Genomic DNA, 23948 nt, shown 5'->3' with positions numbered 1-23948 from the left:
GGAAACCGGAATACCTGGAGAAAACCCACATTATCACTGGGATAGGGGCGGCCTGTAGCATAGTGGTTAAGGTAAGTGACTGGGACACACAAGGTCGGTGGTTCTAATCCCAGTGTAGCCAGAATAAGATCCACACAGCTGTTGGGCCCTTGAGCAAGGCCCTTAACCCTGCATTGCTCCAGGGGAGGATTGTCTACTCAACTGTACGTTGCTCTGGATAAGAGCGTATGCCAATAATGTAATGTAATGTAATGGGGAGAAGATGTGTAGACTTTCTTTCTGTGAAGCATTTGTTGTTTCCTGTTTAATTATACACAATAAAAAACAATCCAAGCCATCTTTGGTCTGTAAGGGGGACTTCTTGGTAGGCTTAAGATTTTGAGAGAGATAGAAACGCAAAAGTTTACATTGTTATTTACTTGCTCAGCTTAGAAGTAACAGATACAGATGTAAAGTGACCATTTTGTTTAAGTGAATTAAACTATTTTATGAAACAGAATGCGTAGGATAATACATTCCTTAAGATAAATACATGAAACATGGATGGTGGTTGGGGGGTCATAGTTTGGGCATGTAAAGCTGCCACTGGTGCTGGCTTACTTCATTGATGATGTCACTGCTGGTGGCAGCAGGAGGTTTTGATTGCAAAATTATTCAGAAAAAACTTGTCTGCTAAAATCAAATCAAATGCATCAAAACTGATTGGACACGCTTGATTTTTAAATTTTTAACTTTTTATTACCCCAGCCCAATTGTCACAGCTAAGGCCCACTGGGAAAACTCGGTACTCCAGATGGCTAATTCGCCATTGCATTTGTGCAACACATTTTGGTGCTCTGAAATGGGGCAAGGGTTGTGTATAAACCTTGCTGTAATTTCCATTTGGTGAACCAAAATCTATAAACTGTATAAACACTGAAAATCTTTACCTAAAACCACAATGACATTGTTTGATTAAGAAACCGAAATGTGTGGAGTACATGTGTTTTTGTCTCAAACGTGATGGAGCTCAGTGTATATCTATATCCCCAATCTTGGGCTGTAACTGAAATTGGTGAATTTAAATGAATATTCTTTGTACAGACACATATCACTAAGGGAGAAAATGTTGAATGATGTTGAATAGCAGGGGGTATGGCTTACCCATGCTGTATTTGGCTTTAATGCATCTTGTGCGTTTCAGCACTTCATAAACCTGGCAAGGATAAAGACTATCTCTCAAAAAACAAAATACACACACTCTAAATGATGGCTGTCATAGAAATGAAACGGACATTAATCTAGACTGGTTAAATGTTTAAATTATAACGATTTTGATCTCATGAGGCATTATTAAAGTATTAAATAAAAACCAAAGCCATTTGTGAGTGCACAAATGAAGTGGGTAGTGCACATACATTACTGATCTGGCCTTAAATACAACTAGAAACAATACGCCATGAATCTAGCCTGAATAACAACTATGAAAGATACACTATGGAGATCTGGCCGTAATAACAACTTCAGTTGGAGTCATTTAAAATGAGTGCTGTTCCACGGGAAAGTCACTCTCCCACGGATGAACAGTTTCTCTGCATATACTGTACATGCAGCTAGTATACCACAGTCACTGAGTAGCCTAAATATGGAGTATCTGAGCACCATGAGCTCACTGAATATGGAAGTGCTCAATTTTCCAACCTCCTACAGCTTTGGATGGTAAACAGTCAACATTAAACATAACCTGCAGTGGGACGTGTCTAGCCTATTGTATGCCAACTAATTTGTGCCAAATGCTGGGAGAAACAAATAAATCCATGAGCCTCTATCAATACATTTGAGCCTACTCTTAAGTATTTGTTCCAATCATAGGCAGAGTTTGACTTGGAAGCATGGGAGGACAACATATTTTCATCATCGGTGGTTATGCCATTGGGAGAGTAGAATGTAAAACTCTCAACTTCTCGGTTTTGTAATTGTCAGGGTTGGGAAGGAGTACCGGCTGTGGCCACCAGGGGGGTGCTTTATTACCTTCACCTTCAGTCATTAGTATCAGCCAGGTACCTACCTCTGGAGAGTATTTAAGCTCTCATTCCCCATCAGTTGTTGCTTCGGTGTACACTTACGCTCTGTCACCCAAGCTGGTATAAGCACACGGTTGACTCTGGTAATCGAGTCAGGTATTGTGCTGGGTATTGGTTCTTTCTGAGCCTGGTTCTGTTCGCGAAAAGAAAATTATTAATATAGGTAAGGAAAGGGTTCTGCTTGCTGGCAGTGTGCCTTACGCGAACACCTTCCTTGGGATTGAGTTTCTTTGTTTACTTTTATTTTTCGGCTCGTGTGAGTCCGTGGGTACGGGACGGTGTCCCGGGTATGTACTTTTATTTCTAAGTTTTTCTGGAGCTGCGACTCCTGGTGTTTTATTTTCTGTGCCTAGTATTTTACACTAGGTTGTACGTTTATTTTGGGTTTCCCCCCGTTTCGGGGGTTGAGTGCGCACGTTTATGCACTCTGTTTTTCGTTATTTCTTCGCCCTGGTTTTAATGGGTAGCTTTAATTTTTGAGCCGTTATTTGGGGCTCTCATTTGTGCGGAGCTGTCTCCGATTGTACCCCGGTCTCTGCTATTTCCCCGGGGTCTGGGTGGCGGACACTTTTGTGTGTTCGCTCACTTAGGATGGCTTGCCTACATTGAGTTCTAGGTGCGCATGGTTTTGTCATAGGAGCTAGCCAGCATGCAATTAAACAGATAATGTAGTTTGCATGTAGCCAATTAAAGTAATCAAACAATAAATTATAATTGCTTACTGAATTAGGCAGATGGATACACCGCACAATATATCAAAACATTCTTTTTAAGTTGTGTTGTCTTACTTTGTTTAACTGTTATACGATGTACAGTAGCCTGTTTACGATAAAGCCTTTATTTTCTTAATTTGGCAGTTTCATAATTGTAATCAAATACTCCACATGGGTTAAAGCTTTTATGCTTTACATTTACATTACATTTTGGTTTGAAAAACCGAGCATACAGATTAGGCAACAACTAAGAGAAGGCTATGTTTTGTTTTGGCTCTCTGCAGTGTGTGGCCAATTGCATTACGATTCTGAAGCCTATTTAAGTTTAGTGACCCTAGTTATAGGCATACTCATGACACATTGCTTGTTTTATTTGTTTTCAAATGACAGATATCCATTTTCGATGTGCATCAAATGACAAAATGGCAGTGTTTGTGCAATAGGAAAATAAATAAAACGTGTTTGAATGTGGCATGAGGTGTGTAGCTGTGGGTTGCTTGCTGTTGTAACGTTCATTTAATCATAGCAATGATCAGTCCGTTATCTCTTAGTGGCCTGGAGATTTTGACTTTTTGCAGGAACTAAAAAAGTGGTTGCCTTTTATACTATTTGCATCTTACACGTTTTTAACGCACACCTTCCAGCCATTCAGAATATCTGGTGCTGGTATTCAAGGGTTATAGTTGCAACATCTCTCAGCTGCTTAGAATCGGCCCATGGTTCCAAACTAATTGGGATGGGTTTCCCAATAATGTTGGATCTTCAGATGAATGAGTGTGTTAACAAGGTTCTTAATCAAAGAACGTTCTCTAATTATGTGGGTTTCCCAAACACACTCATTAGACAGACTCTTAAGCCATGCACGTTCCTGCTAAAGGCATGAATAGTTGATCAATCTATGTGGAGTTTCAAGTCCCATGCTTCTTAGCCAATCAACACTGAGAAAAGAAGTGCCAACAATGTGAGTACATAGCGTCTTATCATTAAACTATTACGATTTTCATTCCGAATGTCTTTTTTAACTAAATATAATAGCTAAGAATAATAGACCAAATAATTACATTACCCACCTGAGGTGTCATCTGTGGAGTAGTCTAGCGGTTTAAAATGTACTCTGATTACTGTATCTAGTATAGGGATGTTACTGCATTCTCTATATATTCCTATGCACCTCTATTTTAGATGGTGGATTTTACAGCCATGACAATTTAGTCTATTCTCCACATTGCAGTTTTGGTCTTATTTATAACAAAATTCACAACTTTCTCCATTTTCGCTGCCAAACCCCCTGAGATTTGGGTGGAGCCTATTCATATTGGGTTTGAAGCAAGGTTTGCACTTTGATGACATAATGCATTTATAATGAATAAGCACTTCGGTTTACACACTTGTACTTACTATTGAACTTCTTGTTTTACTGTCAAAGAAGGAGTCTTTGTCTGACAGATCAAACCTATGGAGACCACAGGAGAGAAACAGGTTTGAAGCACTTTGCGGTCTCAGAACCATGACATCACAGATCAGCTCCATGTTTTATCACACTTTCATTACTTCACTCAAGCAATTGGGGTGATCCTGGTACAATACAGTCAGATTTATTAATAAGCATTAAGGCGCTGGGTTGCAGGAGTTAGCAAGCATGCTTGTCTGATAGAGGAGACAACTCTACACAGCTTGCTCATAAATATAGACCCCCTGTGCGTTTACGCTAAGTAATTTGAACTCATAATACAAAATAATGACAAGGTTACAAAAGTCTGCACAAAAAATACACAGCACTCTTTAACATAGCATGCATTTCAAGATCTTTCAAGATTGTTTAATCCCTTAAGTACCACTTTTCTTAACACAAGCTTGAAAATAACATACCCGAAATGAAATGGTTTCTATTCTTGAACCATTTTGTCTACATTTTGTATAATTCTGGGGCAAAGATTTTCACTCACAGATCACAATATCTTATCAAAACTTTATTCAGGTATCCGAGCCCAACACACAGTCCAAGTGAAATGTCACACTACTTGGTCTCCCAAACGCACACACATTTGTGTGTAGAAATGGATAGACTACCTCTCTGTAAAAATAGGTAGTATCACAATAGTTGTAGCTTATGTGATGCCACTTCCAGAGTATGCTATTAGATGTTGTGGTTAAATAAACCAGGGGTATATTTGAAGCAGCTGTGATTTGGGTCACCGCTTCATCGCAGGTGATGTTACTAATGTTACTGGGTGACAGTGTTTGTGAAACAAGCCCCTGGTCTCTTCTGAGGTGTGTTATCCAATTACTGAGTCAGAATTACTGTAAGTATTACTAAATCAAAGTTATAGAAGCTCAAACACAGAAGATGGAAGATGTTTTTCTCACTGAAAATTAGAAACATAATTTGATGACAGTCTAAAAAAATGAGTTTTTTCTAAGCTATGTCTAGGCAGACATTTGGAGACTCCAAAAGAACACATGGAAACAAAATTATATTTTCAGTCTAATGACATACAGTATATAAATACTGCATTTTGCTGACTAAAGTATACAAGACTTTTTATGTGTGTGCACTTCCGCCCGCCTGTCACCCTCCCCCTACCTCTGCCTCTCTTTGTGCTCTCCTCAGATAGCGACAGATTGAGAAGACAGAAGATAGAAGAAAAAGTAAGTACAATATTCACAATAATAACATTTTGTATACTAATATACTGATTGAGGTCCATTGATTGACGTTCAAATATCCAACCCCCATCAACAAGTCAAACACATTCACAAAACAGTTTTTGCCGAAGCGTGACAGTCTCAGCGTGCATATTGAAAATGCTATGGTTTCAATAAGCAGGCTAAATAATGCTATGTTGTTTTATGAAAGACTAACAAACTGCACAGTGCAGTAAACGTAATGTCGTTGGCTTAAATGGTTCTCAGTTGTTACTTCGATAGCATACCACTTGGTCCTTGGCTGAGCTGAATACTGTATACTGCATAGTGAATACTGTATTTTCTGCTCACGGATGGGGATCACACATTTACTGTGCAACTGGATTAATGATACTGCTCAGAAAAGCATGTACATGGGCTCTCCTTGTTCTATATCTATATAAAATGATATTGATGTTTCTCCAAGTTAGCGCTTTTTTGAATTCCATTATTATGCATTTGGTTTGCTGGGCCCTTGCCGTGAAAAGAACACTGACATTACCTTATTTTTTCCATAAAGGCAAGGCAAGGTCTCTCCATGCTTGTTTTGCCACCCACATGTTCCACAAGGAACATTTGTTGCTAAAGCAATGGCATCTTAAAATTAGTGATAGTCACCAAGCACTTTATTGCTACATTTTGACTTTATTACGCCTACTTATTAGATTGCGATAATCTAATCCGCCAATTGTGTGGCAGCAGTGCAATGCATACAATCATGCAGATACAGGTCAGGAGCTTTAGTTAATGTTCACATCAACCACCGGAATGGGGGAAAAAAAGATCCAAGTGACTTTGACAGTGGAATGATTGTTTGTGGCAGACAGGGTGGTTTGAGTATCTCAGAAACTGCTGATCTCCTGGGATTTTCACACACACAATAGTCTCTAGACTTTGCAAAGAATTGTGAAATAAAAATCCAGTGAGCAGCAGCTCTGCAGACAGAAACGTCTTGTTAATGAGAGATGTCAGAGGAGAATGGCCAGACTGATCAAAGCTGACAGGAAGGTGACAGTAATGCAAATAACCACACATTTCAACAGTGGTACGCAGAAGAGCATCTCTGAACAAACACCACATCATAAATCTAAGTGGATCGGCAACAGCAGTAGAAATAAAAAAAATAAGTCTATTACATTTAAATAAATACCTAATAAAGTGCTCAGTGAGTGTATATATAGAACCATGTGTTGTAACACTTTAAAATGGTATATCCTGTTAACATAATGAGTGCCCTGTTAAAAAAGGAACAAATGCAAAAAAAACTCACACCCGCCCAGCCCTGGGGTAAAATGACACTGCATTGCAGTATAGAAGCATATCCACGCCTAAATTCAAATGAAAATGCAAATCATCAATTACATTTTGTTTTCATTCCATGTATGTGAAAACCATATCATAATTAAAATCTGTATTGGGCAAGTGGAAGGAAGAATTGATTCCACCTAATATCAGGAAATTCTAGAGACTAATGTTCAAGGTCAGTCCAGACATTGAAGTTGAAAAGAGTTTGGGTATTCTAGAAAGGCAAAGATCCAAAGCGAGAATTGAAAGACTTAGCTAGCTACAGGAAGTGTTTGCAAGCTGTTATAGTTGCCCGAGGAGGAGTTGCAAAGTACTAACTGACAGGGTTCCCAAGCCTTTTCCCTTTTTTTGTATCATTTTGAAACTAAAAAGCTCTTGTTCTCAAACACTACTCATCATAAAAATGTCAACTTTGTATGGAAATATAATAAATTATAATATAAATAATATAAAAAAGACATTGGATATTGTTGTCAAACGATATAGCTAATTTACTGGGGGTGAGCGAGTGCTGCATTACTCATATCTGTTTCCATATCCGTTAAACCAATTAAATTATCCGTATCCGTTACTCATACTCGGAAGTGGGCGTGACGTAACCCGGTAGTGGTGTCGTTTAAACAGTCCCCCGGACTACATTGCGATTTGCAGTATATTGAAACCAAGACTTTCACCTGAAGCACAACTACTACAGTTTTGCACTTAAGCAGATGAAGCTCTATTAAATCTTTATCTCGTTCATCTTAACATAAATTTAAAACTGAAACGGTCTATATAAAGTGATGTGTGTACTTGCATGAACAATTTTACAAGGAAAACTTATGACTGAGCGCCTTCCAGTTCACATCAGAACCACTATCCGCATTGCTGTTACATTTGCCTCTTTAAACACCAGCGTTGTCCTAAAGCACTATACTCTTAAGCAAAGAGTCTTAAATTACATAATGCAGATAAAAATAACTGAAATAACATACCATAAATTTAATTCAGTACAGTAATCCTGCTATGTGAAATACCACCAGTTCAGATTGCTAGCTAGCATGCATGTAGCAACAACAGCAATAAGCAAACATGGTCCACCAACATAAGAATTTAAAGTTATAGCGGACCAACTGTTCAATTAACTAACATGAAGAACCAGAAAAAGAGGCATTGAGTAGTTAAACGTAGGTGGAGAATGGCTAGATATTGAGCATTTTCAGACATCCTCACACATTAAAGTGTGTTCAGACCACTTCAGATCACAGGTGCTTTGACCAGAAGGACATAACAAGCTCAGTAGCTAGCTAGCTACATTAACATTACAGCAATCTAGAAAATCCACCGCAAGCAATATCACTGCAAACAACTTCACCAAACAAATCGATGGTAATCGCCCGTACGTGTCGCAGCACAATCACAGTACCATCGCAGTACCTTTTCAAATTGTAACCGAAAAAAAGTTTGAATATGCTCGCCAACGTTTGCGATCTTGAACACACCCCTGATCATACAATACTAGTTAAGCAGTTATATCCTTAATCTACAATTGCACAACACTCTCTTGACATGCACAAGAGAGAAATGAGGAAAATAACAGCAGGCAGTAGTTTTTACTGATCTAAGGGGGAGGAACCAGGGAGAAACTGGCCTATCACGAAACAGTGTTAACTTTATGTTACACATTCAAATGTACAGCTACTCCAGCCAATGAAAAAATAAATAAATAAAGCAGGCCAATTCTCCAATCATGGCGACTGAATCCAATTACTCATACAACATTCGTATTCGGAAAAAAGTCAATACTCGTTACAAGTACTCGTAAGAAACAAATGCTCGGCTCACCCCTAACAAATGCCCTATTCCCCCAGTGTTATACCTGCCCCCCTTAAGGGGTCGTGGCTATGGCGGTGATGCATTGGTATTAGCCTACTCGTCTGGGAGAAATAAATGATCTAAAATCTAACATTTCTATTCCATCCCGGCAGTAGTCATGCTCCATGCGACAATACACTCTCACATCTATATACAGCTGCTGTTTTTCTCTGAGGAAATTATAGGAAACTGCTTACAGGTGCTGTTTTTCTCTAGAGAAGGCATAGCAAAGGTGCTTCATATTATGTTTTCTGGTCTCTTCTACATTAGGGTTCAGCACTTCTGTCGCTCTGTTGATGAAGGTGTTGATCTTCTCCAGCAGGTTGCTTCCCTGCTGGACTTCATATACCTGAGTGGACATCCAAACAGCAGAGTAAAACACAGTCACACCAGGGCATGTAAGGCAGGTAAAACGCAGCGTCACACTGTGTAAGGCAGGTTATACAGTCACAAAGGGGGCATGTAAGGCAGTGTCAGGAACAGACAATCTGAAATCAAGCCCAGACTTGGTAGTTTAGTCCAAGGTTGTTCAGTCCAAGGTCAATAGCCAGCGAATGGTAGCAACAAGAATAAGGCAATGATAGGGTAGGCGATGGTCAGAAGCCGGGCTATGGAGATTAGGCAGAGCGTGGTCCAGAGTGAGCTGGGTTCTATACCAGGAAGGCAGTCCAATGGGGCAGGAGTGGGGAAGGAGCTGGGCAGAGCCGAAGAGGTAGAGGGCTGGAGACAGGGCAGGACACGAACCGGGAACACAGGAGCAGGTAAACAGGAGCATGGAACAGGTAAGCAGGGCACAGGGAACAGGAAAAGGCTAAGCAGAATACGGGAGCAGGTAACAGGAGAAAGCCGCTGGACACAAAGCAGGGCACATAACAATCTGGAAAAGAGTATACGGACAGACTATATACACAGACAGAGAGACTATATACACAGGTAATGAGACAAAATGGGATTCAGGTGAGTGATTGCACATTAGGAAATACATAACAGATGTGGGGGGGGGGCTGGCTATGGGACAGGTTCAGTGCGAACAAAGAAACAGGAGATGTAACACGGAACTAGAAAATACACAGAAACAGATGAACAGGGACACAAACTACAAAACAGGGGCACAGGACCTGACAGGCACAAAGTTTGGTTGTGTAAGGGGGGTAAAACACGGTCACATAGGTGATGTGTACAGCAGGTGAAGCCCATCAAACAGGTAAGTTTTAGAACAGATAAAACAAACAGTCACACAGCCCTACTTTTTTGGTTGGCATCTTGAGCTTCATAAACTCCGCTTCTCGGCAAAGTACGTGCCAGGGGGCATGTATCTTCAGAAACCCCACTCCAGGAGTTTTTGTCTGCAACACAAATAAAAAATAAAAAAAAGCCATAAACGGTGGCGTACATTCAACATTCAGTAATTTTAGCTTTCAAAAAATAATAATAGAGTAAATGATCCTATCTACTCGCCAGTTTATTTTGTAAGCGGCAGCTTCCCTGTGTTCTGTTCGGAAGTGAGTCTAAGTTAGGCTGCAGCCTAGGCTACAAGATAAACATTATTTAGGCTACAACACCTAGCCAATGTTTCTTCTCATCTACCTTAATTTTATGGATTGAAACACGATTAATGCAATACCCTCCTCCTTCCATGGCTTTTCCTAAATACATCCATCCATCCATCCATTATCTGAACCCGCTTATCCTGATCAGGGTCGCAGGGGGGCTGGGGGGCTGGAGCCTATCCCAGCATACATTGGGCGAAAGGCAGGAATACACCCTGGACAGGTCGCCAGTCTATCACAGGGCACACACACCATTCACTCACACACTCATACCTACGGACAATTTAGACTCTCCAATCAGCCTAACGTGCATGTCTTTGGACTGTGGGAGGAAACCAGAGTACCCGGAGGAAACCCACGCAGACACGGGGGGAACATGCAAACTCCACACAGAGCGGCCCCAGCCAACGGGGATTCGAACCCAGGACCTCCTTGCCGTGAGGCGGCAGTGCTACCCACTGCACCATCCGTGCCGCCCCTAAATACATGGTTTTTTTTAAATAAAAAAACTTGACTCACTAAAGAAATGCAGACAGTGTTTGCCATTTTCAGGAGTAAATTCACAAGACACTGATGGTAATTGTCCATCACAAGTTGGGAAATGGGTACAAAAAATTACACAGTTAAAGATACCACTTAGAGGCAATAATGGGACGGCCTGTAGCGTAGTGGTTAAGGTAAATGACTGGGACACGCAATGTATCCCGTGGATATCAATGACTGAAAAGTTCTGCATTGGGGAATGGTCAGAAGTCCCTCCAAATGTGTTCTCTAACCTTAACACAAAGAAAAGACTCATGGCTGTAATTTTGCCAGGGGTATTCACACAATGTATTAAATAACACTATGTATTTCAATTTTTTATGAGAAAATTCTATATTTATCCAGAGTGCCAATAACTCTGGAACCCACTGTATATTTGCACACACATCAGTTGTTTCAATGATTTTAGGGCAAGTTGTCACAGGTAATTGTTGTGACAACTTAAAATGAACCAGTGGACAAGTTGTTGTAATCAGCAACTAGGTTTCCTATAATGGTACCAAAGGTAGGTAGAGTAGCCAAAACTAATTAAGAGTACTGTTACTTTAAAATAATATTTACCCAAGCAAGAGTAAAAGTAGTCATTGTAAGAGTAAAGTATCTACTGAAAAACATACTGAAGTACTGAGTTACTTTAGGCCATAGGATCTGATTTAATATTAAATCAAACAAACAGTACAGTGGCTACAGAATTGCAGATTCACAGCTTGATATAGCGTACATACATCAAGATCTGAGACGGGTGCGTGGGGGTTGGACCCAAAATGCACGACTCAGAAACAATAGTAAAATAAAGTCCAGTTAGGGCTTTATTCGGGACGAGTCCCAGGAGCGTAGTCAACACAAGCAAAGTCCATACACGAAGATCCAGCCAAACAAATACAAAACAAACAAAAAGCACGGTGCCGAGGGAAGAGGCAATCTCGTAGTCGGTAGGCGTGCAGGGAGGTCCGGTAGCAGGAGAGCTGTCAGCGGGGCAGATGAACAGGCGGACGGCAGGCAGAGGCGTAGTCGTGGGCGAAGCGGGAGTCGAAACCATGAAACAATCAGCGGGGCAAAAGTACAAAAACGGTAGGTGGGGACGTAGTCAAAAAACAAACGATGGTCACAAAACAGAAATCAATAATCAATAGTCGGTAACGGGCTTGGATCGTAACGTGTAATCAAAACAGTAAATGCTCAAGAGTTGCGTGGAAAACAGAGGCAGACAATTTCGCAGTGAACAGTTGCGCGACTGGGCTATAAATGCAGGTGTAGACAGGTGTAGACAATTAGTTAGAGCGTAGCAAGGAAATGGAAAACAGGTGCGATGGATGACAAGTTTAACAAGGAGATTAGTAATCGTTAGTAATAAACCTATCCTGCCCTAGCATTAGTAAATTAGTAAATGACATGCACGAGAAACGTAAGGTAACATGAACACATGATTAGTTTGTTAGTCTCTACCCAATCCTGATCTAGCGTTAGTAGTTTTAGTAAATAGACAAATGGAAACACTTAGGGGAGTGAATGACAGAACGAGAGAGAGAGAGAGAGAGAGAGAAAAGGCGGAACGCAAGGTTTGCGGAAAAACATGTAAAAGTGTATGCATAACAACGACCAGTTAACGTAACAATAAACATGCATCAAAACATAACACAAAGCGAAACTAAGACGATAATCACTCAACATAACCAGGTAATAAAATCGTACGAAAACATAACTAGACATGACAAGAAAATAAATCGTAATGAGACATAACTAAACATGACAAGAAAATAAATCGTAACGAAACATAACTAAACAACATGACGAACTTAGACAACATAATACATGATAAGACACTACGTGACTAAGACAACATGAATAAACATAAATCAACATAAAACATGGCGAGACAGACCTGAAACGTGACAAGATCAGCATAATTAAAATGTCTAAAATCTGAAATGTAAAAATCCACTTTCAATAAAATAGTAATGAAGAAAATTTAAAAGAGCCACGTGCACATTAAAACGTGCCAAAATCAAATACCATTAATATTTATTAAACAATACACAATAAATGTAATCTTTATTCCAAAATAAGCCACAAGAAACACTATAGCAGATCTCCAACTTGGTCTTCAACAGACAACTTAGCATCAAAGGCCATTCACTTTGGATTTACACACACACTAAATAAAAAAATTGTCATAAAAATGTGTTTAAAATGTTAGGACACAACAAGCGTGAAATGCCTGCAGCTCGATGTTTGTTTTTGTTTTTATTATGCATGGCTGGTTTTTATCATGCATGGCTGGTTTTTATCATGCATGGCTGGTTTTTATTATGCACGGCTGGTTTTTATCATGCACGGCTGGTTTTTATTATGCACGGCTGGTTTTTATTATGCACGGCTGGTTTTTATCATGCACGGCTGGTTTTTATTATGCACGGCTGGTTTTTATTTTGCATGGCTGGTTTTCATTATGCACGGCTGGTTTTTATTATGCATGGCTGGTTTTTATTATGCACGGCTGGTTTTTATTATGCATGACTGGTTTTTATTATGCACGGCTGGTTTTTATTATGCATGGCTGGTGTGATAAATGCAGAACCTCAAATAGAGATGCGCAAAGACATTGAGATGAGAGCAGGAATGATTTCCGGAAGGCTTTAACATGCGTACAAGTGAGTCCTTATTGTGCGCATTCGAGTGGCATGGCAGAACCTTGAGGTTTGCACAATGGTCTATTATTAGCCAAAGCAAATATGCCAAATTTACATGTTTTAATTTTGGACATTTAAAAGTTTGAATGTACAAATTCACAATAATTGCCATGTTGAAATTTCCTGCTGCACCCTAATCTTTATCCAAAATGGCACACATTCTCATCATCACATCTTTCTATTTCTCCAAAACACCCCAAACACACTCACGTCCGTGTTTTTCTCTAAAATGTTGCACACACTCACATCCTCATCCTTCTCCAGCTCCAGGCCCATGTCTCTCAGGTTGCACTCAAACTCGTCCCGGTGGAGGCGTTTGTCGTCCTCGTGGTAGTCGTGGCTGTGGCCCTGGGCGGGGGCCTCGGGGTCGGGCAGGGCGGGGCGCGGGCCACGCCTCAGGCTGCGTCTCAGGCTGCGGGTCAGGGCGTTGTTGGTGAGGCGGGAGGAGCGGCGGGAGCAGGCTGGACTGGGCTTCTTCACCGCGTACGTCAGCACGTAGTCCACCCGACGCTCGCCATCCTGGAAGTACAGGCCCTGCCGGCACCTGGTGTTCTCCTCTGGGGACAGAGCCTTCAGCAGCTGCGGTAGAGAGCCGTGTGCCAATCAATCAGTCAATCACATTTTAACAGGGGGGCGACATTAGCATTTATGGGGGGACATTAGCTCTGGACGTAAGAATGGTCGTCTGGCCCTGAGCAAAAAACCTTGAATTGGTCCTGACGAGCTGGCTGGTGCCTCGCATGGTAGCCTATCGCCGTTGGTGTGTGATTGTGTGTGAATGGATGAATGAGAAGCATCAATTGTAAAGCACTATATATTCTCTCTGGGCACTTAGACCTGTACACCTGCTTGTTAATGCAAATATTTAATCCAATCGTGTGGCAGCAACTAAATGCATTAAACCATGCAGACATGGTCATGAGGTGCAGCTGTTTTTCAGAGCAAATGTCAGAAGAATGTCAAGAAATGTGATCTACAGTCCCCTCCAAAAGTATTGGAACAGCAAGGCCAATTCCTTTGTTTTTGCAATACACTGAATACATTTGTGGTTGAAATTAAAAGATAAATGAAGACAGGAGTTCAGAATTTCAGCTTTTATTTTCTTGTTTTTACACCTAGATGTGTTAAACTGCTTAGAATATAGTACCTTCAGACCACCCAATTTTTAGGTGAGCAAAAGTAATGGCTGCTAAGGGGACTGCCCCACTTTACATAAAATCTTTAATTGCTCCCTACGCCCCAGCAAGACCACTCCGGTCTGCCAGCTCTGGTCGACTTGTGGTTCCCTCACTACGAGCACCTGCACGTTCACGCCTGTTTTCCGTTCTGGTACCTCGGTGGTAGACTGACTTGCCTACCACTGTAAGGACAGCAGAATCCCTCCCCATATTTCGATGCAGACTAAAAACACACCTTTTCAAACTATACCTTAGTCCTCCCTCCTGATTTCCTCCCCCACTTCCAATATCCCTCTTGAAAAAAATAAAATAAAATGCACATATGATGACTGTATTTTTGTTTAGAACAGCTCTTCATGCTTATTTTACTAGTTATGGATTTTTTGCTTTTAACCTGTGGAAGAAGCTATGCACTTGTAACTGGCTTTGGATTAAAAGCGTCTAAATGACTAAAATGTAAATGTAATGGGACAGAGAATATTTAAGTAAATGAAATGATGAAATGACTTAATATTTGGTAGCATATGCCTTGCTTGCAATAACTGCAACATTGACATCACCAAACCTCCTCTTCGGGAGGTGAAATGCATGCTCAATTGGGTTAAGGTCTGGTGATTGACTTGGGCAGTCTAAAACCTTCCACTTTGTCTCCCTAATGAAGTCCTTTGTTGTGTTGGCAGTGTGTTTTGGGTCGTTGTCTTGCTGCATGATGAAGTTCCCAATTCGTTTGTAGGTATTTTTCCGTAAGTTGGCAGACAGAATGTTTTTTTGGCCTTTTTCAGCTTTATTGGACAGTATATAGAGACAGGAAGAATGGGGGCGAGAGAGAGGGAAAGACATGCGACAAATTGTCAGACGGTCGGATTCGAACCGTTGACGTCGCGGCTCACAATGAGCATGCGGTCAGTGCTCTGCAGGCTGCGCCACCGAGACACCCCATTGAACTTCTGAATTCATCCTGCTGCTACGATCATTAGTTATATCATTATTAAAGATTAGTGAGCCCTCTCCAGAAGCAGCCATGCAAGCCCAATCTGGTGGACCTGCTGTCGATCAATGGCACTGATCAATTTCTCTTCTTTTCTAAGCTTCAAAATGGCGTGCTTTTCAGCACTCTGGTCTTCATATTGGTTTATCTTTTCTAACACAAATGCAGTCTTCACAGGAAAAACCCAAGCCTAAAACCAAGTGAGCATTCAGAGCTATTTATTTTTTAACCAACCAATCTAACAGGACACATCTGGGTAACAAGAAACACTTGTCAGTCATGTTCGAATACCTTGCTCAAAGGTGATATGTTCTAAGTTGTTTAAAAGATCTAGATAAAAATACCAGTAAATAAAAGGTGAAATTCGGATCGGTCATCTCATTTCCATATTTTGCTCTCAAACTCACTTGTCTTCAGTGTATTGCAAAAACAAATGAATAGACCTTGCTGTTCCAATACTTTTGGAGGGGATTGTGAGTGACTTTGACCAAGGAATGATTGTCAGACAGGGTTGTTTTATTTTAGTATCTCAGAAACTGCTGATCTCCTGCAATTTTCATGCACAATAGTCTCTAGAGTTTGCAGAGAATGGTGTGAAAAACAAAAAACATCCAGTTAGCAGCAGTTCTGTGGGCAAAAATGCCTTGTTAATGAGAGAGGTCAGTGGAGAAGGGCCAGACTGGTCAAAGCTGACAGGAAGGTGGCAGTAACGCAAATAACCACACATTATAACATTGGTATGCAGAAGAGCATCTCTGAACACATAACACGTCAAACCTCTTAAGTGGATAGGCTACAGCAGCATAAGACCAATAAGTCTAAACAATAAGTCCAATAAGTACCTAAAAAAATGGTCACTGATTGTGTATGCAGTCCATTAACCATTTACCATTAGTATAGCACATTTCATACTGCAGCTCAATTTGCATTACATAAAACGTGAGAATAAATGGGAGGATGGCAGCAAAAGAAGATAGGAAATAAAAAGACTAAAATAAAGAAATGGTAACTGGACTGCATTTATATAGCGCTTTTACCCAAACCTTTAAAATTGATGCCTCTAATTCTCCCATTTGCACTCACACACCAACGGTGAAAGGCTGCCATGCAAGGCAGCAATCAGCTTGTCAGGGTTAGGTGTCATTTTGGGGACATTTTGATAGAACCAGGGCTAGGTACTGAACCAACCGCTCTTACCAACTGAGCTAATGTCACCCCATAATCATTTAGGTAAAATGAAACATGGGGTAGTAGAACTATATTTCACTCTCCTGCTTTAGACTTAGAAATAATTACAATAACTACAATAATTCAGACCAAGAGAGGTTTATTTGTTTTAAAAATGTGACCAGACAATATCCATATCTCTTCCTTGACAGATTGGCTCAAGTAGTGTTCAGGATGTCACCTGATTAACATGTAGTACATACAGTCATGTCCATAAATATTGGGACATCAACACAATTCTCCTCTTTTTGGCTCTATACACCACCACAATGGATTTGAAATGAAACAAACAAGATATGCTTTAACTGCAGACTTTCAGCTTTAATTTGAGGGTATCAGGTGAACGGTGTAGGAATTACAACAGTTTCTATATGTGCCTCCCACTTTTTAAGGGACCAAATGTTATGGGACAATTGGCTGCTTAGCTGTTCCATGGCCAGGTGTGTGTTATTCCCTCATTATCTCATTTACAAGGAGCAGATAAAAGGTCTAGAGTTCATTTCAAGTGTGCTATTTGCATTTGGAATCTGTTGCTGTCAACTCTCAATATGAGATCCAAAGAGCTGTTACTATCAGTGAAGCAAGCTATCATTAGGCTGAAAAATCAAAACAAACCCATCAGAGAGATAGCAAATCAACTGTTTGGAACATTCTTAAAAAGAAAGAATGCACCGGTGAGCTCAGCAACACCAAAAGACCCGGAAGACCACGGAAAACAACTGTGGTGGATGACAGAAGAATTATATAATTATTCCCTTGTATTTATTGATGATGTGGCTGCTGACAAAAGCAGCAGGATGAATTCTGAAGTGTTTTGGGCAATATTATCTGCTCATATTCAGCCAAATGCTTCAGAACTCATTGGACGGCGCTTCACAGTGCAGATGGACAATGACCCGAAGCATACTGCGAAAGCAACCAAAGAGTTTTTTAAGGCAAAGAAGTGGAATGTTATGCAATGGCCAAGTCAATCATCTGACCTGAATCCGATTGAACAACATTTCACTTGCTGAAGACAAAACTGAAGGGAAAATGCCCCAGAACAAGCAGGAACTGAAGACAGTTGCAGTAGAGGCCTGGCAGAGCATCACCAGGGATGAAACCCAGCGTCAGGTGATGTCTATGCATTCCAGACTTCAGGCTGTAATTGACTGCAAAGGATTTGCAACCAAGTATTAAAAAGTGAAAGTTTGATTTATGATTGTTAGTTTGTCCCATTACTTTTGGTCCCTTAAAAAGTGGGAGGCACATGTAGAAACTGTTGTAATTCCTACACTGTTCACCTGATTTGGATGTAAATATCCTCAAATTAAAGCTGAAAGTCTGCAGTTAAAGCAGTTTCATTTCAAATCCATTGTGGCGGTGTATAGAGCCAAAAAGAGGAGAATTGTGTCGATGTCACAATATTTATGGACCTGACTGTATATTCATACAATAATTCATAAATAATTATTCTACTGACCACCGAGCTAATGCCAAGCTTCAGTGCTGGTGGTGGATAAGTAAAAGTAATGTGAAATCATCTTGAAACACCATCAATGTTTGCTGTCTATCTGCAAACATTTCATTGGTTCACATTCTCAAACATTGCAGGGCCAAGTCAGGACAAAGCAAAGCCCCCTTAACTCGTTTAGAGAAAAAACAAGTTGAAATCAAAGACAATAAATACCTTCAAACTAATGTTGCTATATTCATAACAGTTTTTTCATTTATATTCAAAACAGTTTGATTACAATGCCATACTTACACATGGCCTGGCCTGGGAGCTTTGAAACAGCATGGCACTGAACTGAATACTAAATACCACTTCACAGGAAATTGGTCATTATGTTTTGCTACAGTGTAAACTGAATGTCTTTATTTTTGGAATCAAGCCTGCTTATTTCAGTTACAAAGGACATATTGCCACATGGTCAAAAAGCTCTAGGTGCCCTCTGAACACACAGAGTTGAATTACTATAACTTAAATTACATTGAAGCCTCCACAAAATATAGTATTATACAATTAAATTAATATTATATGTTTTTCTGTCTCAATATAAGGCAACATAAAGATGGGCTTGAACAGGTAATGGAATGTGAAACAGAAAGTTGTGACTATTTTACAACTTTTAACAAAGCTGTAGCTATTTGTAAAATATTAATGTTTTATGTTCATGTATGTTCATGTTTTCAAAAGTCACTTTAAAAGTAGCTCAGTAGCTTAACGATTAAATCCAGTCAGTTGTAAATTTAAAATTTTTTAAAATCATTATGTCTTAAGACCATACCCAAATATATGCAAAACTAAAGTTTCTTTGCTTCATTTCTAATAGCAATGTGACAAAATTTGCGGTGCTGTAAAACGGAAAAGCAGAATTAAATCATAAATACATTGATACAGCTTGTATGAATACCATGTCTGGTATGGTACCGAAAAGCTTTTGGTTTCTCTCAGCCAATGAGCTACTGTGTATAACGATACTCTACGATAAGTCAACATGGAAGAAATCGAGACTCTCGGCACCCGCAGCGCTGTTGCTTTCGAGCCGGGTCTTATTTCACAGTTCTTCTCTCTGCTACGTCAACAACATATGTTAGAGCAGTAAGCAAATGTCTCTAGCTGCTGAATAATCATGACGGTCTTAATAATAACTTTTCATAAAAATCACTGGAGGGTTCAAGACTCTCTTAGCTAAGGAAATAAGCAGCACAACAATACATAAACTGACAAAAAAAACAGGAAATTTATATTGAATTTATATAACAAGAAAAAAACTAGCCGAAACAATACATCACATGTATAAAAACAGACCCCCCTGAACTTGCACAAAGAATTCAATATATTAAAAGCTTGAAAACAAATGTACTTGTTTTTTATACAAGGTCTTAAAATGTTAAACTAAAAGCACTGATTGGTTAGGGTGATTCAAAGCTGGCTGAGCTTTGACATGCAGCATAGCTATTGCACACCACCGCGGCACAAAAACTGGCTGCGGCTGCAGACACCGACCACCTGCTGAAGAGCCACAGTCACACTCACTCTGAATTTCCCATGAAAAATCACATCCTTTAAGAAGTGCCTGGCTGGAGGACTGCTCTGCTGGGGGCTGTCGGGTTCGGGGCTGCTGGGCTCTGGGCCGCTGGGCTCGGGGCCACTCTGCTGGGGGCTGTCGGGCTCGGGGCTGCTGGGCTCTGGGCCGCTGGGCTCGGGGCCACTCTGCAGCATGGCCCCGTCATTCTCAGGTGCATTGCCAGCCATCTTCCCTCACAGAGGGAGCTGCCTGACTAACTGCCCCAGGGAAGCCGAGCCGCCCCGCCCAGCGAGCAAGCTCCTCAGACCCAGGGGCTCCGTCTGACCTGCCTGTCACTTGAGAAGAGCTGGGGAAGGCAGGAGCTAATAATAGACCTGAACATAAAGCTTTGGGCCCAAGTTTGCCAGACGGCACAATCTTCATTTCTTTCCTCCTCTGCAAATGCGGTTGGGAGCCGCCGTCATGCTGGGAGAAGAGATAGGTAGCCAGTGAGCAGTCACTCTTTCTGGCTTATGTGATTATGTCTTTGGAAGCAGGATTCAATTCAATTGCTAGAAAGTGTGTCTCAAGCCAAAACTGCTAACTACATAAAAAAATACTCATACATAAACTGCACAAACTACATAAAATATACCCATGCAGTAACTACACACAGATATGCTAAAACAAACACAAATACAAATTTGAAAACTAACTGCACAAACACACACTCATAGAGTACTATGTTATGACACAGACACAAGGATATTGAATGCAGTACTACGTTATAACACTGGCACAGGTCTATCTAATGCAGCATTGTGTTATCACTCTGGCACATGTCTATCTAGTGCAGTATTATATTATGTCACTGACAGGTCTATCTAATGCAGTAGTATGTTATCACATTAACAGAGGTCAATCTAATGCAGTGCTCAGTTATCACACAGGCACAGGTCTGTGTAATGCAGTGCTCAGTTATCACACAGGCACAGGTCTAGCTAATGCAGGTTTATATTATCAAACCGACAGTTATATTTAATGCAGTACTATATCATAACACTGACACAGGTCTCTCTATTGAAGTATTATGCTATCACACTGGTACAGGTCTAGCTAATGTACTATGTTATCACACAGGCACAGGTCTGTCTAATGCAGTACTATTTTATCAAACTGACACAGATCTATTTGAGGCTGTAGTATATTATGACACTGACACAGGTCTCTCTAATGAAGCACTATGTTATCACACTGGTTCAGGTCAAGCAAACCAAAAACAGAAACAAAACAGAAGAAAATAAACAAAAAGAAAAAAGAAAAAAGAAAACGTGAAAACTAATGCTTGCCTTTATTTTAATTATGAGTTAAATTTAAATTAAATAATTAAATGAATGTTTATAAGTATAAAAAAGGTACTATAAAGAACAGTAAACAGGTAAAAACAAAATTAATTTAATATTTGTTGTGGCCACCCTTAAACCACATCAATTCGCTTAGGTACACTGTCCTGCAGTTTTATAAGAGAATTGGCTGGTATAGGTTGTTCAATATATATATAGTATTGGAGAACTTTCCACAGTTCTTCTGCCTCTCCAGGCAATCCCAGACAGCCTTAATCATGTGTTTATCTTAAAAATTGAATTTTACTTATTGAAACAGAAAATGACTGTCACAGCTCTTTGCTATCAAATTAGCTCTTCCACTCACAATCACTCACATACAAATGCAGAACACTTTATATTTAAATGTATATTTAGAAAATAGAAAATTTGCCCAGTATTGTATATTAGCAGGATGAGGCAAAGTGTCAGAGAAGGAGCAGATTCCATGCGACATTCAAATGAGTGAGTGAGCATAGACTAATACAGGGCTTGTCCGGTTGCCCTCGCCAAACCATGTTGAGCATGTATGGAGCATAGAGCGTATAAAAATATGGACGAAGTGCTTGTGACGTCACTCATTTTCTATGGCTAGTTACTCACTGACGCATCATGCCCAAGCCAGGGCGCTCCCATTGGCACTTTTGTATGGAAACATATCACGTCAAAATGAAAATGCAAATCAGTAATTACATTCCGTTTTCATTTCATGTACATGAAAACTATATCATAATTCAAATTAAAGTGGAAAAAAAGCTTGCTCATTCTCAAGTTAATATATGCACTTTATCTGACAAAATTAAAATGTAAATGCAAAGTAATTTCATCAGTTTCTACGACAAAACCCTGTCATAACTTAAGTGAAAATGAAAAGACACATTTTAAATAAAAGTTTTTTATTGTAACATTATCCATGACAAAAATGAAATGATAATTCAACTGGCCCTTTTATTTCATTTTCATGTTTGTTACACCCGGTGTCGACATAGAAATGACACTGATGTAGAAAAGTTAGTTATTTACTGTGAACGTTACCCTTATCAGGGGAAGTAGGCAAGCTTTAGCAACGGAATCTTCTAATTCTCGTCAGCCGGTGGGATTACAGTGGCAAGCAGAGACTTTGTGTGGTTCGTTCAACACGCGTTCTGTCCTTTTCTTTAAAACGTCAGTAACTTGCTCCGAGCTGCGCCAGCATTTCTTGCTCTCTTAATTTAGTTGCTTGAGTAAAGACGTGCTTTGCCTTGCATTGCCCCCTACTGGTCAGAGTATGCAGCTACTCTGTTTCATTGCACAAATACTGCTTTTTCTAACAGAAATTCTTGCATGTCCTACATTCTGTGGCACAAGGGTGACATAAATCAAATGAAATGCCACTGCTTCCATTTTCATTATCATTTTCACGTGGTCATGCAAAAACCCTGCCAAAAATCCAATTGATAATGCAAACCCTCTTATCATTTTCATTTTCAAAGTCAAGAGCTCTGTAAATACCTCTGGGAATTGAGACCCCGTTAGCAATTTCCTTCTGTCTAGGCCAAGAGTTACAGTTTTGACTTGCATCCCTTTTCCGCATGCTTGCTTTCATTGGCTGTTCATCCGTATAGTTTATTTCCACCTCGTTTAAAAGGAAGGACGGAGCATTAGGCTGAGTTAAAGTGGACCCTGGAGTACTGAGGCCCTCTGGTAATTCACACTGGCTCAGACCCCCTACAGTGTTGATCAAGCATAATCCATTTCAATATTCCTCCGATTCGCATGTGGAAATTATTCTTGGTGCTGCTGTGTGTCTGTTTCCCGTGGCATACTGTTTCCAAGTTTGACAGCCGCCTTACGTTTATTTTAGTTACGTTGGTGTCTCAAGTCTCAATTTGGCGGTGTCGGAGGCAACATCCTTATTAGAGAGAGCCTTACACATCTCCAGAGTAGATCCCCGTGGCGGATTGTGTAGTTAGGTTACTTCCATAGTCAGATGAGCCCAGGTGAGTGTCTGGTCAATATCTGTGGTTGCTGACTTTCCTAAAAGTGAAGTGGTGTACGTGGTCGTTGGAGTATCGCCCCTCTCAGAGGAGAACTTTGCGACCTCACCGATAAGCTCAGGGTTCTGTGACTGAGACCCCTGCCGCTGCTTGTGTACACTTCACTTTAGTAGGATTCCTGTGTAGGGCATTTTACATAAGTGTGCCTCTCTGCAGACCCCCAAAAGGAAACAGACTGTGTTGACCATGTTGACACAGGGTCAGCAAGACTTGATGAAAAGACAGTGCTTGTCAAGACAGGACTATTGCTCCCATCATTGTGCGCAATTCTGCCACCTCAGTGGAATGCTCCCAGAACTGTTGAGCTGAAATAGTACTTTATAGATCACAGGTTTTCCACATACAGTGTTTAGTGTCTTTAGATAGCTTGTCTTGTGGGAAATAGTTTGGTGTCATTGGTGGTGTGCTTGCTGAATAAAGATCTTGTAGGAATGCAAGTTACAGGTAATGCAAGTTACCTGTGAGTCAGCATCCAGCTGTGCTACAAAGGTTAAGCAGATTTGTTAGACATACAGAGATAACATCAGCATAAACAACATAAACCCTGGGTATGTAGAGGGAAACGTGGAATGGTTCGAGGAGACTCGTTAATATGATCTCCTGCACACCATTTGCGTACAGCCTTTCATATTACTCCTTGTAATTCTTGTAACACATTGTCATTCTATTTCTGCAATCCTAACAGAGGTAGAAAACCTAGGATACCTGCACCCTGTAGTCACTCGCCTATGCACCAGTGCC

At 40.4% G+C, this 23948-nt stretch overlaps 1 protein-coding gene across 1 annotated transcript in view; it reads right to left on the bottom strand.

Annotated features, from left to right (window-relative positions):
• LOC133111427 (anoctamin-1-like) overlaps nt 1-22338 on the bottom strand; it is a 73019-nt gene extending 50681 nt beyond the window's left edge. The window contains exons 1-7 of the mRNA XM_061221776.1: nt 22195-22338; nt 19819-20275; nt 13614-13982; nt 9868-9966; nt 8818-8969; nt 4175-4229; nt 1144-1195 (exon numbers count right to left, since the gene is read on the bottom strand). Coding sequence (XP_061077760.1) covers nt 1144-1195; nt 4175-4229; nt 8818-8969; nt 9868-9966; nt 13614-13982; nt 19819-20037 — 946 coding nt within the window. The 5' untranslated portion in view covers nt 20038-20275; nt 22195-22338. The remainder of the gene's footprint in view (nt 1-1143; nt 1196-4174; nt 4230-8817; nt 8970-9867; nt 9967-13613; nt 13983-19818; nt 20276-22194) is intronic.
• Between the last annotated feature and the right edge of the window lie 1610 nt (nt 22339-23948).

This window comes from Conger conger, chromosome 15 (assembly GCF_963514075.1).
Source record: "Conger conger chromosome 15, fConCon1.1, whole genome shotgun sequence".
NCBI classification, from domain to species: domain Eukaryota; kingdom Metazoa; phylum Chordata; class Actinopteri; order Anguilliformes; family Congridae; genus Conger; species Conger conger.
The sequence above is the reverse complement of the archived record's forward strand: the minus strand, read 5'-3'. Positions and strand labels throughout refer to the sequence as shown.